Source organism: Leguminivora glycinivorella, chromosome 2 (assembly GCF_023078275.1).
Source record: "Leguminivora glycinivorella isolate SPB_JAAS2020 chromosome 2, LegGlyc_1.1, whole genome shotgun sequence".
Lineage (NCBI taxonomy): Eukaryota > Metazoa > Arthropoda > Insecta > Lepidoptera > Tortricidae > Leguminivora > Leguminivora glycinivorella.
In genome coordinates this window covers 13,831,981-13,849,301 of record NC_062972.1, presented here as the reverse complement: position 1 = coordinate 13,849,301, position 17,321 = coordinate 13,831,981, and the positions used below count along the sequence as shown (strand labels likewise).

At 39.7% G+C, this 17,321-nt stretch overlaps 1 protein-coding gene across 1 annotated transcript; it reads right to left on the bottom strand.

Moving 5' to 3' along the window:
- Positions 1-13,640: 13,640 nt before the first annotated feature.
- Positions 13,641-16,386, bottom strand: LOC125241000 (inducible metalloproteinase inhibitor protein-like). The gene is made up of 4 exons (XM_048149260.1): positions 16,243-16,386; positions 15,223-15,396; positions 14,371-14,562; positions 13,641-13,836 (listed from the first exon to the last, which is right to left on the bottom strand). The coding sequence occupies exons 1-4, from the start codon at positions 16,316-16,318 to the stop codon at positions 13,751-13,753; spliced, it is 528 nt and encodes a 175-aa protein (XP_048005217.1). The 5' UTR covers positions 16,319-16,386; the 3' UTR covers positions 13,641-13,750.
- Positions 16,387-17,321: the final 935 nt, after the last annotated feature.

Sequence of the window (17,321 nt, the reverse complement as noted above, 5' to 3'; positions counted from 1 at the left end):
AACAATTCGTCAGGAAGATCGGAAGTACTATTACTAATTGGATTAGTAGTCGGTTATTATAAAATTGTTTAAACAATCTGTACATTCCATTCGAATTGTCAATAATTGCAATCAATTATTTTATAAACAAATAATTACACATGTTGTAGAATCGTAATAAAAATAAATCAGCTACCTTATACTTACTGAATTTTCCAGGACAAGCTTTATGAGGATTGTAGAGATAATTGAGTCTCCATCTGACATAAAATGGCTAAGGAGCTTCATATTTTTTTCACTTGACTTCAAGATCAGTAAGGAGACTATTTAGACCCACTGGTGGGCCATTCTCACTTGTTATTTTTATATATAATGAACTTCCTACTTTTCAACAGTGCAATTTTTGGTATCTAGCAGAATTAATTTATAACCGTTTGAGAACAAAAGTACATATTTAGGTAAGTATATGAAAGCTCAAATCACCCTCAATAATAAAATTTGGTACAATCCGGTCCCGAAGGATTAGAAATGACAAAAAATAAATTACAAAAAAACTCTAGTATCACCTTTTCCATAGTAACCTATAGTGTTGTAGTAAACCCAATCTGATTATCTATACAGGCAATACATTTTTCCAACAGCATCCAAAAAATCAACACGAAACGTCAGTTTTCGCATGTCGAATTAAGCCTCTGGTTGAGACTACTCTACTCATACCTTTATATATTATAGCACAGAATACATATAGATTATAGGTCAAACTCATGTTTGACACTGAGAAAAGCGTCAGCTCCGTATCCTTTTTCAATTTCGCTTTTGCTAGCCTATTTAGGCACACACATTTGTGTGAACGAATACGCAGATGTTGGCGAATATTTCAATGCTAAATCCCCCACTATTGCGGGAAAATAACACCATAACTATGTGAAATTTAAAGTGGAGCTCCAGTTTATCACATAAAATAAATAATATCAAAGAGGATCGAGTATTATAGAGTTACTGTTACTGTAAAATGTGTAATCAGAATCACAGTGCATAGACAGCCGTCTCTTGACCAGGGACCGGAAAACCCCTTTTTAGGCTTAACTTCATCAATTTGCTTACCCAATCAATTTTCTTACTAAATAAAATGGTAAGCTTGACACAAGCTTTTGAACCCCAGTTTAGACAATTTGGCCCATATTCTTAGCCTGATATGTGTTAAAATGTCAAATATTAATATTAGCGCCATCTAGTCGAGCGTCTCCCAGTGTCAAATCGTCATCTAGGTCACCGTACCTTTTTCTGTATGGTTTTGAGGTACGTTTTTTTCTTAGACTTTATCTGTCTATACGGAGTTAGATACATATATGTCTTTGATAATATTCTACTAAATAAATTATGCTAAGTAGCAACTTAGTCTTCTCAAAATAACAATTTAAAACAATACATTTATCAAGGACTCTACGCCTCGCTAAGTAATATTGAAGTCGTTTACAATAGGTCTAGCCTATCATTACAATCACTAACAACATTCATGCCTCCAAACCTCCATTATGAAAATTGGCTATTGCGACACCCATGTTCTACATAACGAATCGGCAAACAAATCGATCGATTGACGTCTAAATCGATAGCCTGACGAATAAATCGATCTGAATTGCACATTAAAGTAACGGCTTTTGCAAATTCATTTTGTTTGCAAATATACAATACCTACATATTTTTTGGAGTGCTTTTCGTCATCCATACGAAGGACGAATGTTGGCGAATATTTCAATGATAAATCCCCCACTATTGCGAGAAACTTAACACAAAACTTAGGGCTTTGAATTGAGACTTACCTTGATCCATATGTGGGGGCACAGGCACCGTAGCCGAATGGCATTTCTGCGACGCGAAACGAAACGCCGTGAAAGGAAGTCTGGCTCTGTCACGCTAATACGCAAGAGCGATAGAGATAGATATCTACGAGCGTCTCGTTTCGTGAGCGTTTGTGCTATTCCGCTACGTCAACCAGAAAAACACGTAAATACTCCCGATTAAAATTCTAGTTATTAGATCTGATGTGTCAATGTGGTTTACGATGGTTGATGAAAAAATTACACTTTTGACACTGACCGATGAGTTATCGTAGCGGAGACGTACCTAGATTGATTTAAAAATCATATTCGAATCGTGCTGCCGGTAAATTTGACATTGCTAGCAGTATTGTACTGCCTGTAAATAGGTATTTTGCATTACATATCTTTGGAGTTTTATTTATTAGAAAATTGCCAATTTATTTCTTAAAGTGTTCCTAGTGAATTTGTTAACCGCCTTCCAAATCTGAAGGGAAGGGGTTCTCAATCAATTCGTCTGTATTTTTATTTTTAGCATGCACTTACGTCCAGAACAGTGACATTTGGTGCAGTGGAACTGCTGATGATGGTCAGAACGGAACTCTTCAAATCTGAACGGCACACTTATAGTGACTTTGGTATTTTTATAAGAACAGCATGTACTTACGTCCAGAACAGTGACATTTGGTGCAGTGGAACTGCTGATGATGGTCAGAACGGAACTCCTCAAATCTGAACGGCACACTTATAGTGACTTTGGTATTTTTATAAGAACAGCATGCACTTACGTCCAGAACAGTGACATTTGGTGCAGTGGAACTGCTGATGAAGAGTGAGCCGCCCCAGGGTGGCTAGCCGAATGGCACAATCGCTCACGAAACGCTCACGAAACGAAGCGCTAGTAGATATCTATCTCTATCGCGCTTGCGTATTGGCGCGACAGAGCCAGCGGCGTATCGCTTTCGTTTGGCGTCGGAGAAATGCCATTCGGCTACGGGGCCTGGGTGGCTAGCCGAATGGCACAATCGCTCACGAAACGCTCACGAAACGAAGCGCTAGTAGATATCTATCTCTATCGCGCTTGCGTATTGGCGCGACAGAGCCAGCGGCGTATCGCTTTCGTTTGGCGTCGGAGAAATGCCATTCGGCTACGGGGCCTGGTTAGAGTTCCGTTCTGATAATCATTCTCATCTGTAAGTACTTCAGAATCATCCAAATTTCAAAATTGGTTCAGAAATGACGGAGATATCGAATAACAAACATTAAAAAATATACAGACGAATTGATAACATAATCCAACAACAAAGTATTTATCACCAGACCCCAAAAGGAAGGCGGTTTTTTTTTTCTTTAAAAATTATTTAGTACCTTCTCAATAATCACAAAAAGTATTTTCAAATAAGAAACTACTTACTAAACAGAGTGTTGTAAGCTTTGACTACTACTAACATTTTTAAAATGTCATTCTCAACGTAGATAGCAACAGGATCTAATAACTTGAGCGCACCCGGAACTGTTAACGGATCATTCATTCAGTTAACTCAGAAGGTTATCAGATATAACCCATCATATAAGGTCGTCTTTTTAATAAGTAGTATATTTATGTTTTTATCGTAATTTTGAGCTTCTGTAGGTATAGAGTAAGATTGTAGGGGTACATACTATTAGCAGTAAGTACTGAGATATTAGCAATATAAGGAGAGCAGAGAAAACCGCTAAATTTTGGACTTCGTAAGTTAAGTACAATAAAAATTAACGTGTATACAGCTAGCTACTTAATAACTTTTTCAGTACAGATAGTGTTTTTTTACGCACTAGTGCGAGAAGTGGTTCATTATATGCCAGGTCGAAACTTCGGAGGCTCATCTGTACTGAAAAACGTCGTACGATACACGTGCGAAAAGGAAATTTGTAACTCGTGTCGATTTATCGCCACTCGTTTCGAACTTCCTTTTTTTGGCACTAGTATCGTAATGTACCTACTATATTAAAATAGTTGTTTCTTTATTGGCGGTATTTATTTAAGGTAGGTAACTAACAGCTTTTGTCATGATATTGGATTTATGAATTTCGCACAGCGTGCTTCATAGAAAAAAGGTTTGGTCATGCGTCATGCGTCGAATGGCCTTCTCATGTATGTGCTCGTGACATGTCAAATATAAGGAACTACCAAGGACAGCTGTTAATTATTGTTCGTGATTATGGTTTGCGAAGTCTTAATTAGCTCAGGTTCACTCGTCGATTGCCTTTGTGAAGTTAAATTTAATTTAATGTACTAAGTACATACTACTACGGTACTTTGGACGAATTGTCAATTATCCTGGCCTAATGAGCCAAAAATATCCTTATGAAGCTGATAATTTCCGGGTTTAAATCCTGGCAGGCAATCATGGTTGCGTGATAAACGATATAACGTCAGGCTGTCCTTTTCTCACTGTTCGTAAGTGCGATAGGAACACAATGATGCGATAAAGTTGCGCCCGCCGCTGGTCCTTATTTGGTCCTGAGTGAAAAGGCTATACGACTGTGAAGTCTGTAGGGCTTAGTCAATTTGTGTTCTTATTAATTTAATATCCCATTAGGTATAAATTAAAGTCAAATATTACACCTTTTTTCTCCATGATCAATAATAGAGAAAAAAAAAGACATGGCCAAATGGGCCTAGCGCCCAAATATTTTATGATTCGCGGTCATATATTTTTAAATCCCAACATTAATGTTATGTTCCAATATAGTTGTTCACTTTATATGTACCACTGCCATTCCCAAAATTAACGTGAACCTAAGTCAGCAACAAAAAATCCGCTAATTCTGGCCTTCCCCGACGCAGGGGGTAGCGGGCGAGGGTAGTCCGATCCATCAGCGCTGTCACGTGCCATTAGAGGCCTGTGCAAATGGGTAAAGGAAAGTACAGTATATTTATTAGGGCACCTACTATATTTTGCCCGCGGCTACGCTCGCGATAAATTGCGTAAAATGCTCCATACAAACTTCCACCTCACCATTTTAGGGAAATGGGGGATTAGAAAGAGATAAAAGCAGCCTATGTCTCCTGTCTCCATCTTCAACATTCTCCATTAAAAAAAATCACTCATCATTCGTCGCTCTGTTTTTTCAGTGAAAGACGGACAAACAAACACACACATTTTCCCATTTATAATTATTAATAAAGTATAAAAGTAAGTATGTATAATATATGTATGTACGAAAGTTATGATCATACAGGTGACTTTTGTTTCAAAATTGTTAATGTTGGCAAAAAATAGGTATAACATACATACAGTGCGTAAACGTAATAAGGGCGATAAATGAAACCAGGCATATAATTCAATATTGTTATCATTAATTAAGAGGTGTTTTTGAGTTACTCTTAATTTTTAGCCCATAATTAATTTTTGAAAAATTTCCCAGCAGCAATGTACTGTAAACGTGGTTGCGATGACAATCAATGACAACTGTCAACGAGCGTTTAACGCGAGTGTGTGTTTGCATTACGTTGCGGGCCTAATTAATTTGTATGAATAAAAAGAATATTTCAATTTTAAGTAAAAGTTATCTAATTCAACTTTTTATGTCCTATACTCACCACACCGTTAAAAGGTTCGCCCGTATTAGGTTTACACCCTGTATATTGTAATTTGTAACCCGTGTGGTGACAAGTTACAAATTTCACTACCCCCTTTCCTACTGTGATGTGTATACTGTGGAATTTGGGTTAAATTGTGGTGTGGCCGATATGCTTGCAACCTGGGTTTCTTCGACCTGTTAAATTTAGCAGTTTCATGTGGCCTGCATGTCTATGGTCTACCTACCACTTTTGGGAATATAAGCGCGAATTTGTATGTAATATCGTAACCGCAAATGTTGTTAATAAAGTTAAAAAGCTTCTTAATAAAATTTAATTTGACTCCGCCTTTAGGGGTCATAATGGTCTGGTCTGGTACTTACTGAGAGTTTTTAGTATCTGACTACATGGCATCACGCGAAAGGTTGTGAAATAGGCATCGCTAATCCAAGACGAGTTGGGCAAAGCGACAGCCCGCTTAAAGGGGGCCCGAAATGTTATGTACCTGTTTCACATATCGCCACACTATTTTTTTGACAAAATGTTATTTACTTGACACAAGCTCTGTACTTTCGCCGAGCCGTGCAGGTCCCACGTCTCGCGCAAATAAACGTGTACCTACACCAATATCTCGTGGCCGGGCCTGAAGCATTATAATATAAATATAATATAGGTAGTCACCATTGATATTTTTTAATAAAAGTAATAAAACATACAAAATCATAATTTTCAGTCTGCTATCAGCACATCGGGTTTTGCTTGGAAAACTTAAATTACTCGTAAGAACTGAACTGAGTTTTACCAGAGAGAAGACTTAGATCAATCTTGTCAATCTTGACCTCTGAAAACACAGAAAATTTTATTGAAATTATTTGGTCTGTTTCCGAGATCCTTGAAATATATCATATATTAATATGTAATGGACCAAGTGATTCATATTTTTTTCTACTCCCGTACTGTTATTCGTGAGTTACAAGGTCGTGCATAGAACTTTAAAACCCTACATAAAAGATGTCAGGACAAGTCTATCTAGTCTATACCCTGAAAACATTTTGTAGCAGTAGCACGATATAGCTGTTAAAGTTCTGTAATATATTGCTACCAACTTATCAAACCAATCACTTCATCGTAGAAAATTAAAATATTCTATGAAATATATTGTTGCCAACCTTAGAATGTCAGATAAAGCCTGGCATTCGCAGAGTCGAGTCTCGTTTGTTTTCTGCTGCGTTCATTGGCGACGCGTCGAATCGCATTGAAATGTATTAGAACTCGATTCGACGCGGCTCGATTCGTCTTAGTGGCCAGCACATGTGATTCTTTGAAAGTTCAATTAACAAGTAAACAATAAGTACAACAGAACTGTCAGTGCCGTCACACCACTAAACTGTTGTACAACTTTTGTCAGAGGACTCGCAAAGTTTTGATGGATCAGCGTCTCGCAAAACAGCCTGAGCTGAATATTAAGCTAAGCGAGCGGAACTCGCGGAACGGGAGAATGCACGAACTACGATCAAACATGACGGCCAATAAAAAACTTAGGTATAAGTTACCTTTAAGTAAATATAATGATAAAATATACCTGAGGAATACTATTGGAAACACAATTATTAAGTTGTATTGTACTTAAGTATCTTGCCAAACTTTTGTTAATATTTTTTTGAAGTTTAGCTTTTAGCAACTCTCAGATCTATAACTAATTGAAAAAACCTTTTATTTGAGAAAAGAAATCAAGAGAGGTTACATACCTTAGCGATCCTCTGATATTTCCATACAGCAAATTTAGATTACGATAATAGCAAAGACATATATAACTCCGTATAGACAGATAAAGTCTAAGAAAAAAACGTACCTCAGTACCATACAGAAAAAGGCACGGTGGCCTAGATGGCATTACACCTTTGGGGTACGCTCAGCTAGATGGCGCTAATATTAATATTTTGACATTTTAATTACACATATCGAGATAAGAATATGGACCGAATTGTCAAAACTGAGGTTCAAAAGTTTTAAGACTGTGTCAAGAGATGGATTACACATTTTACTTCAACAGTAACTCTCTATAATACTCGATCCTCTTTGAAATCCATCTACATAAACCTATCAGTAGAAGGACAGTGAGGGTAAAATAAAACGGCTATTTTCTCATTTCTAATTTTCGCAAAAATACCTACCTATCAACGTCCCAATTTCGTTAGGAAAAAAAGTAACGAAAATGTCAATCTTCAATATAGGTAGGAATAAAGTATAATGCGGGACTCGTCGATCCATCACGGCGCAGACAGATTTGGAGAACCTACCTACTGCACGTGTACGTAATAATACGAAATTTGACATGGAATTTCGAATAACAAAGTTATTTATAAAAATCGTCAGCTCCCCCAGTTTTCTGATGCTGCGTCACATATTTTCGTCACAGGAAATAATTCTCATTTACTTACTACACTTATCTACAATTTGTGTGCCTAGTGTGCAATATCTTTGAAGCGCTGGTGGCCTAGCGGTAAGAGCGTGCGACTTTCGATCCCGAGGTCGCGGGGTTCGAACTCTGGCTCGTACCAATGAGTTTTTCGGAACTTATGTGTGAAATGTCATTTGATATTTGCCAGTCGCTTTTCGGTGAAGGAAAACATCGTGAGGAAACCGAACTAATTCCAATAAGGCCTAGTTACCCATCGGGTTGGAAGGTCAGACGGCAGTCGCTTTCGTAAACCTAGTGCCTACGCCAAATCTTGGGATTAGTTGTCAAAGCGGACCTCAGGCTCCCATGAGCCTGCCAGGATAACGCAAGGAGGATGATAAGTGTGCAATATCTTTGCTTTTGTAATATCACGTCGGTGGCAAACAAGCAACGGTCTACCGGATGGTTAGAAGTCACCGCAGCCACGCTTTCTAGCCCGATTCAACTGTTTTCTTGGTTAGTAGCAGGATGATCGGCCAAATCCGAACTTTGATAATATAGGTATCTAATCTACGGCAGAAATTATCCAAGTCTTACATTTCGGTTAGAGAAACTTCACAAACTTTACTGATCGGACTTATTTATACATATTTTAAACGTAGAAAAACATAGCGCACTTACAAACATAGCGCGACTTTGCGTATATAGTTATTTAAATGTCAGGAAGGCAAGTATGGTCGCGCGATAAATGATAAAACATCTGGCCGTCCCTATCCTTACAAATAGTGAGACAGGGACGGCCTGATGTTTTATCATTTATCGCGCGAGCGCGACGCCAGGCCCCGTAGCCGATGGCATTTCTCCGACGCCAAACGAAAGCGATACGCATGGCTCTGTCGCGCCAATACGCAAGCGCGATAGAGATAGATATCTACTAGCGCTTCGTTTCGTGAGCGTTTCGTGAGCGATTGTGCCATTCGGCTAGCCACCCTGGACAGTAACTGCGCCATCGATATCATATGATATGAATCATTAATACATAAATATATACCTACCAACATAAGTTGACTGAGCTTGACACCGGATGACAAATACAAGAAGGTATTTCGGTACCAGGGGCCCGTTTCTCGAAAGGTACAAGCCTTGTATTACAAGTGTGTTTCCACCTTTTGACAGTTCGCGCACTTGTAATACAAGGCTTGTACCTTTCAAGAAACGGGCCCCAGGTATTTTTTTTACCTTTTACTGACTATGTACAAGTAAACACACAAGTAAATACGAAAAAATCCATTCTAACGATAAAAACAAATATCGTGAGAAACAGCTATTTACCGTCCCCGAAATCTCAATTCCCGGGTCCCCACTACAATACACAAGTGGTCGCAATCCATCATTCTGTCGCCGCCGCCGCGTCGGGCCCGTAAGGGACGGCATTGTTTCCGCTGCTCAATGGACAGGATTTGTGGATTTTTGGAAATTGTTTTTTTCGGATTGACTTATCCATTTGCTGGCTGTCAGGAGGTGACGGGTAAATAGCGTGTTCAATGCAAGTAGCGGGTAAAGATGTCCAAGTGAGCGGCTGCTCGATGGTGACAACGATAACTGGCAGTTATATAAAACTGTCATCCTCTCGAGGATCTTGGAATTATATTATAGCTACCTAAGTACCGCAGTCATAAAATATGAAACTATACGTGAGTGTGCACGGGAAAACATCCCACTTTGTCGATTGCTATAAAGCAGCTGTCAGTTTATTTATATAAAGATACAAGTAAATCTCGCCTTAAAAATCGAAACAAGATGTCATATCATATATTAAAGAAAAATCTGTTTCGATTTTTATTTATATATAGTAGTGTGACTATACTTAAAAACACAAAATCAAAATATTTGTTAAAATAATTTGAGTTGTTCCCAAAGTGGGACGTTTTATTAAACATACTCACATATAGGTACTAGACTAGTTTAAACTAGTAAAGTGACGCGTACCTAATCTATACTAATATTATAAATGGGAAAGTGTGTGTGTGTGTCTGTTGTTTTGTCAGTCTTTCACGGAAAAACGGATTTTTTAACTGGAGATAGTTGAAGGGATAGAGAGTGACATAGGCTACTTTTTGTCTCTTTCCAACGTCTACTTCCCTAAAATGGGGGGGTGGAAGTTTGTATGGAGCAATCCGCAATTTTCGAATTAAACGCGAGCGAAGCCGAGGGCAAATGTTAGTTATTAATGGGATATTATTAAACGCACAGCAAAAAAATAATCGCCTATCAATTTATCGTCATCAATAATATACTTCTGTACATCAAATTAATTACTTCACTGCAAATAAACTAAATGATTAACAAAACTAGTAATGCAGATTATTCCAAAATACACATCAGCACGACATTACTTTTTTCCTCTAATGCAAGACAATTAAATTCCTTTAGGAACAAAAATACAACAATCTTATCAAAAATACTAATTGCGCAGCAATTTACCCGTCTTCATAGCAAATTATTTAATTCGAAGAGCATACATCCTTTTTTCTTATTTTTTAAGTATTCACGTTCAGCTAATTTAATAATTATTATAGCTACAATATCTTAATTCATTGCATTATTTCTAAGGAGCAGAATTGTCACCGTCACGAAAACAAACTTTTGCTAGAAAATTGGGTTAGGTTAGGTTAGAAGTGCCACCCTCACGGAAACAAACTTTTGTAAGAAAAGTGGGTTAGGTTAGGTTAGAACTGCGACCCTCACGGAAACAAACTTTTGTGAGAAAAGTGGGTTAGGTTAGGTTAGAACTGCGACCCTCACGGAAACAAACTTTTGTGAGAAAAGTGGGTTAGGTTAGGTTAGAACTGCGACTCCCTTGGGTCTCTGACGACGAGATTATGAGGGTAGACATCCGCCTGAGGGGAGGTAAAAAAGCTCCTGGGCCAGACGGGGTACCTGGAAAAGTCCTACCTATCATGCTAAAGCATCTCGGAAACCGAATTAGGGAACTTTTTGATGACTGCCTGAAGGAGGGCCTGTTTCCGAGAGGCTGGAAAGAGAGTAGGTTGTGCCTCCTCAGGAAAGATAGCCGCCCGCCGGACAGTCCCTCCGGATATCGGCCAATAATAGTGCTCCTTGACGAGGTAGGGAAGATGTTGGAGCGTATCCTTGCTGGCCGCATTCTCCAACATCTTAAGAACACCGGCCCGGACGTCAGTGACAGGCAATTCGGGTTCCGGGCGGGGCTGTCCACAATGGACGCACTTTCCTCTCTTAGGAAATTTAGTGAGGATGCAGCGGGGAGAGGGCAGGGTGTCGTAGCGTTATCACTCGACATCGCCAACGCCTTCGGCACCCTCTCATATACGTAATCAAGGAGGCACTTCGGTACCACCACCTGAGGACAATCGTGGAGCACTACCTATCTGAGAGAGTAGTGCTCTACGAAACAAGAGAAGGTCGAGCAGAACGAGAAATGGCCTGCGGTGTTCCACAGGTGTCAGTCTTAGGACCACTCCTGTGGAACATCGGATATGATTGGGTGATAAGGGGGCGCTGCTTCCCCGCATGTCCACCATATGTTACGCGGACGACACAATGGTGGCTGTGCGGGGAAGAGAATTGGAGGAGACACTGAGGAGGGCGGCGGTTGGCACAGAACTGACGGTCGGCCGCATTCGCCTGCTTGGGTTAAAGGTGGCCCTCTCGAAGACGGAAGCGGTAGTTTTCGGGGGAAAGGATGGCGCCTGCCCGCCGGCTTGACGATTCAGGTGGAGGGGGAATCTGTCCAGGTCAGGGCCAATATCAAATATCTTGGCCTGGTCCTGGACAGAAAATGGGAATTCAGGGAACATTTCACCCGACTTGCTCCACGAATTGTGGGCGTGGCTTCCGCCCTAGGCAGGCTGCTACCCAACGTGGGAGGACCAGGAGCCCCATGCCGCCGCCTTTTTGCGGGGGTGGTAAGAAGTATGGCCCTATACGAGGCCCCGATTTGGGCGGACCGGCTGTCGAGCGGAAACAAATCCCTGCTCCGGCGGCCGCAAAAAGTGGTGGCCTTAAGAATAATTAGGGCCTACTCGACGGTATCCCATGCGGCGGCGTGTCTCCTCGCCTGCACTCCTCCATGGGAGCTCGACGCCCAGGTCCAGGCGGAGAGGTATACGATGAGGGTGGAGGCCAGAGCTAGAGGACAACGCTTGGACCCAGAAGTGGCAGAGCGGGCAGACCGAGAGGCCAAGGTCAGGCTCCGAGAGCTATGGGAGGCCAGTCTGGAGGACAGTCTGGAGGACAGTCTGGAGGACAGTCTGGAGGACAGTCCGTATGGAACACACACCATAGGGGCAGTCCTCCCATATATGGAGGAGTGGCTGAAGAGGAAGCACGGGGCCCTGTCATATAGGGCAACGCAGGTGATGACCGGTCACGGCTGCTTCGGTCATTACCTGCACAAGATAAAGAGGGAATTGGGGCCCCAGTGTCACCAGTGCGGCGACCCTGACGACTCGGCCCAACACACGCTAGAGGTGTGCAGCCACTGGGAGCAAGAGCGCCGCGCTCTCACCGCAGCAATAGGAACGACGGACCTATGCGTCGATGGACCTACGCACAGCGTCGTTGTAGCCATGCTCCGTAGCGAGAGGAACTGGAAAGCGGTCATCTCCTTCTGTGAGGACATCATCTCGCAGAAGGAGACAGAGGAGCGAGAACGCGAAAATGCGGCCTATGCGCCTTCGCATCGGCAAAGACGTAGAGGAAGTAGACGCGCGCAGTTCGCAATAAACGGCGCCCTCCCTCAATAGGGCCAGTGGGTTGGGGCCCACATTGCACGGCCTTACACGACTGGGGGGAGAATCAGAAGCGTCCCTGATTGTCCCCTTCCTTGGTGCGGGTTTTCTGGCCTAACGTCGGGAAAGACGGGGGACATTGCGGAAGAATGAATGTGCGAGCCCGTAATGTCCCCATACAACATCTTAGAGGGTGCGACGCCGGAGTGGGGTTTAGTGGGTATTCTCTTTCCCTCCCTCTCGCCAGGAGAGGGAGCTGAATGAGTGAGTCCCACATACCCTCCCCATCATGGCCTTCCCCACGGGCGGGGAGAAATGCGTAAAAACATTCCCCACTCCGTCAACAAAAAAAAAAAGGTTAGAAATGCGACCCTCACGGAAACAAACTTTTGTGAGAAAAGTGGGTTAGGTTCGGTTAGAACTGTAACCCTCACGGAATAAAAGTTTTGTGATAAAAGTGGGTAAGGTTAGGTTAGAACTTGCTCGATCCGCCAATCGCGTCATCTTGCGTAGGTATGGACTATCACTCGTTGAACCGTAAAAGCTGTTTAATGCAGTCAAAAAAGCCGTTCTTCTTCTCTGTGCGCTTGCGCTTTAAATTTTATGTTTTTTTGCTGGTCACTTTATGTTGTAATTAATAAAAAAATTGATTGCAATTAGAAAAAAATGCTGTGTCATTTAGATTAAACTGCTGTATATTATGTAAAAATAGAAGCTACATTTAAAAAAAAAGCGTTGCTAGGTATACTGTGCGTTAGTAATTATTAGCGATGCAATCATGAAAAAGCTTTACTAAAAGTTAAAATAGATGCACGCCACGAATAATATTGTAGTGTATTTAGTAATATTTTGAGTTGCAAATTTTGCTGTTCAATTAGTATTTTTGATATGAATTTGGACTATATTTGCGTAAAAAAAGTTATTTTTTTGATTTTCGTTTAAATACCACCCGTTATTAATCATTGTTAGATCGTGTCCTACCTACTACGGGCCAACATACCTACTGCCTACAGTTGACTGCCTCAACATTGTGGAGGGCCCTTTTACTCGTTGGACAAATAACCAACGGCCGTATGGGGACATATTTCTGATTAAAACACTTATTTAATTATAAAAAAACTTACAAATTGTAATTCGATAAGCTCAGATTAATTAAGCATTAAGTATACATAAGTATATATACTAAAATACCTAACTTATAATTTTTAACGTATTAACCGGCCCTTCCAGTGCCGGCCACCAGTGCTGCTGCGTTCGGTAGTGCTTCAGGTCCCGCAGACTCGCCTCCGTCTTTTTTAACTGCAAAGTAAAAATATATGAAATTACTATGAGTTCGTAAAACCACCGTCAATAGAAATTGTCAACAATGTAAACAAACCATTATATAAAATATGAATAGTTTAGCAGAATTTTATTATTTTAAAGGTTGAGGATCACAATGTGATATGAATCGATTAAATAACTAAAATTAAATTAAATAACTCTGGTGAGTTAGATTGGAAATTATTACAGACACTTTGACTACAAAGTTTGTTTACATTGTTCACATATTCTATTGACGGCGATTTTAGGTGTGCCTTTTGTAAAAAAATACTCGTATTAGGCAAGGTTTGAAAAAGTTTTAAGCATTATCACCATTATCACATCACGGGGCGATAACGACCAGTCAGTTATTCCGGGCTGTATTTTTTTTTTATTTTTCTTTTTTTCTGGCAGGTCAATATTGTCCGGCGAACTGGCTCATTACTCATTAGGGACAGATTACAGAACTGTGAGTTAGACAGTCGACATAGTACTCGTAGTCTCGCTAAAAATGAAAACATTTATACTTACTACACTCTTGCGAGGAGATACATTGGTTTTGTTCATTTCTGTAAAAACCAGGCTTGCACCGACATTGAGGTGTGCAGCAATTTTTCTCTTCGCATAGTTTTTTGCTCCATAAGTTTTCGCATTTTTCAGTCCGAGGACAAGTCGGAGGACACTCATCGAATACTTCATTTTCACCGGTACATGCACGTGGAGCTGAAATAATTATTTACCTACTGATATTTGCATTACACAATTCAGACAGTGGAATCATGAGTGATGCGAGGGTTTCAAGGCTCGAGGGTTAACCACTCCATGAGTAGGAGTAACCTATTGTCCCTTTCCGACGTATTGGTGGGATAGAAAAGGACAAACTAACTTTATCGGCTTGATAACTTTAGAGTATGTTTATGAATATGGGGCCTATTCCTTACATGATGCTCGTCTGAACTCGAATATTCTGCTATAGGTATAGCTTACGACATTGCCGCGGCACTACAAGTAAACTGTTCGATTGCATGTTATGATGTTTTTTTTAACGCAAAAGTAGCCACAGATGCGCTGCTGCCTTAAACTTTGCATGTACTTAATACCTATGTACTTCACTGGTCCCAAGACACTAGGTACTGTTATACCGCGATCTGTGAACATCCCATCTTTAATAGAAACTTTTTCAATAGGAATAAGGTGATCAAATGGGTCAGCTGTTTGTAGACTTATTTAGTTTAAATATTTGCATGTTGTGTTTACCTGTAATAAGTTATACATTAAGCATGTACTTAATTTTAGTATAAACTACATAAGATTCTTTGTAATAACTGTTGGTAAACCTTTAAAAAAAATACCATACATTTTTGAATATTAAACCAAACTTACGACATTGTTCCTGTGTTACACATGAGCCGTCTTGTGCTCTGAAGGTGTCGTTGGCACAGAAGCATCCTTTAACGCATTGCTGCGAGCACAGCTTACAGGTGTCGCCTCTGGACTCACAGGTCTTGGGGCATGAGGGGCCACATACGATGTAGACTTCGCCTTTGTCGCAGGAGTCTAAAAGGTATATAATAGTAGGGAATTAGCAAACCTAATAGTTATCAATCAATGCCCCTTAGTCTATGATGCCTTTGTGCAAATTTTCAGCTTTTTAAATCAACATCTTCTGCCTCCGCATTAGGGTTCAAACCTAAAAATTCAACTTTCAGATAAAAAAAAATTCGGCAGTATTATGTTTATTTTATGTTTCAAGAATCGCCAAAGTTTGACTAGTTTCAGTACATTCGCCAAAATAGCCGCTAAAATACTGATTTTCGCAATTTTTGGTAGTTTCTTGTATTAATATGTATCAATAATGTTTAAAAACATTTTTTATCTAAAAGTTGAATTTTCAGGTTTGTATGAGATTTTCAAAATTTCAAACCTAATGCGGAGGCAGAAGATGTTGATTTAAAAGCTGATATTTTTGATTGATAACTATTAGGTTTGCTAATTCCAGAAAAGTGTTTTTTCGCTCCACCCTAGTATATAATGTAGGTAATTTCATATTTTGTTTCTGAATTTATTTCACTAAGTGATATTTTAGTTCAGCTCCATGTCCAAAATAAAAGTAGTTTAAGAAGGTTTTTTAAAGTAAAGGAAAAAGGAATTGGCTCAGTTGGTCAGAGCGGCTGAACCGGTGTTCTATTTGGTCGCAGGTTCGAGTCCTGCCGGAGATGTAAAATTTTCGTTTTGTTCAAAAATGAGTAGCACACGTTTCTGTTTCATAAAATTGTAGGTATCATTGTAAAATTAAGTTTTAACATCTTTATTGTGGGTACTGTACTTTTAGGTACTATTTTTATATGTATCGTAGTTTTCTACATCTCTAACGCACAAATATAATTTAAAATAAATTCTTACGATCACCAGGCTGCGCTAGGGTTACAGCCAAAACGTAGAATAAGCACACAATTAAAATGGTCTTTGAAGCAGACATGTCGGCGAGATCTCTTTAGGTAACGTTTACGTTCCACTGCTACAATGTATGTTTTGATCTTATATTTTATACTTTTAATACTTTTTCTTTTTTTACCTGTTGTGGAAAAAAATCATACCGGGTTGTGTTTTCCTGCACAGCAGGTATACCAGATAAATTATGTTAATGATTGCCTAAATAATAAAAAAACGTATAGCTTTTGCTGTTAAGCAGTTATTTTCCATAATATTATCTTCAGTGCGTAGGCACGAAAATAATAGAAACCTAGTAAGTATTGATAAAATATGAATGATATTTTGTTATGCGATTTTATAAGATATTCCCATCGCCTTCAAAGCAATGTCTTTCGTTTATTTTTCACATAATAAAAAAATATATGACACTTTTTACAGCTCGGCAAAAAAAGAGTAGAAATGCAACATTTTTTTTATACTACTTTACTGTTCTCGTAGAAAAGTGTCAGAATAGTTGTCACATGAAAAACGGTTTACATAGACGGTGGCGCCCCTAGTATTTACTACTCTTTGCCAGACTACAGATAAATTTAGATATAGTATGGTGATTGAAAACGTATTTTTGCACATAAAAATAAACGTAATAAGTTGTTTTTACCTTAGCGAACAAACCAGTTAAACAAGGAAAATTTTAATTATTTTGCTTCTTAGGTTAAGCTTTTTATAATATGGATATAAAAGTAAAATACAAAAACCCATACAAAACAATATAAAAAAACATATAAACACATTATAAAAAACCTAACCTAGGGTGCCGCCAGCAGCGGGGCAGGGCCCAAGCTACCGGTGGTTAGGGCTGCAGAGAGAGGAACCGTCGGACTATCCGCGCCGTGTCCAAGATCACCGCCTTCTGCATCTGGCCCTACGATTTTGGAAATTAAGCGTAGTTGTAGTGTTGTGGTCTCGAAAAATTTATATGAATACCACCCACCCTAGAATTCTAAGTGTTCTACTACATGTTCCTAGGGAACAAGGTCTCTAAATCCGGG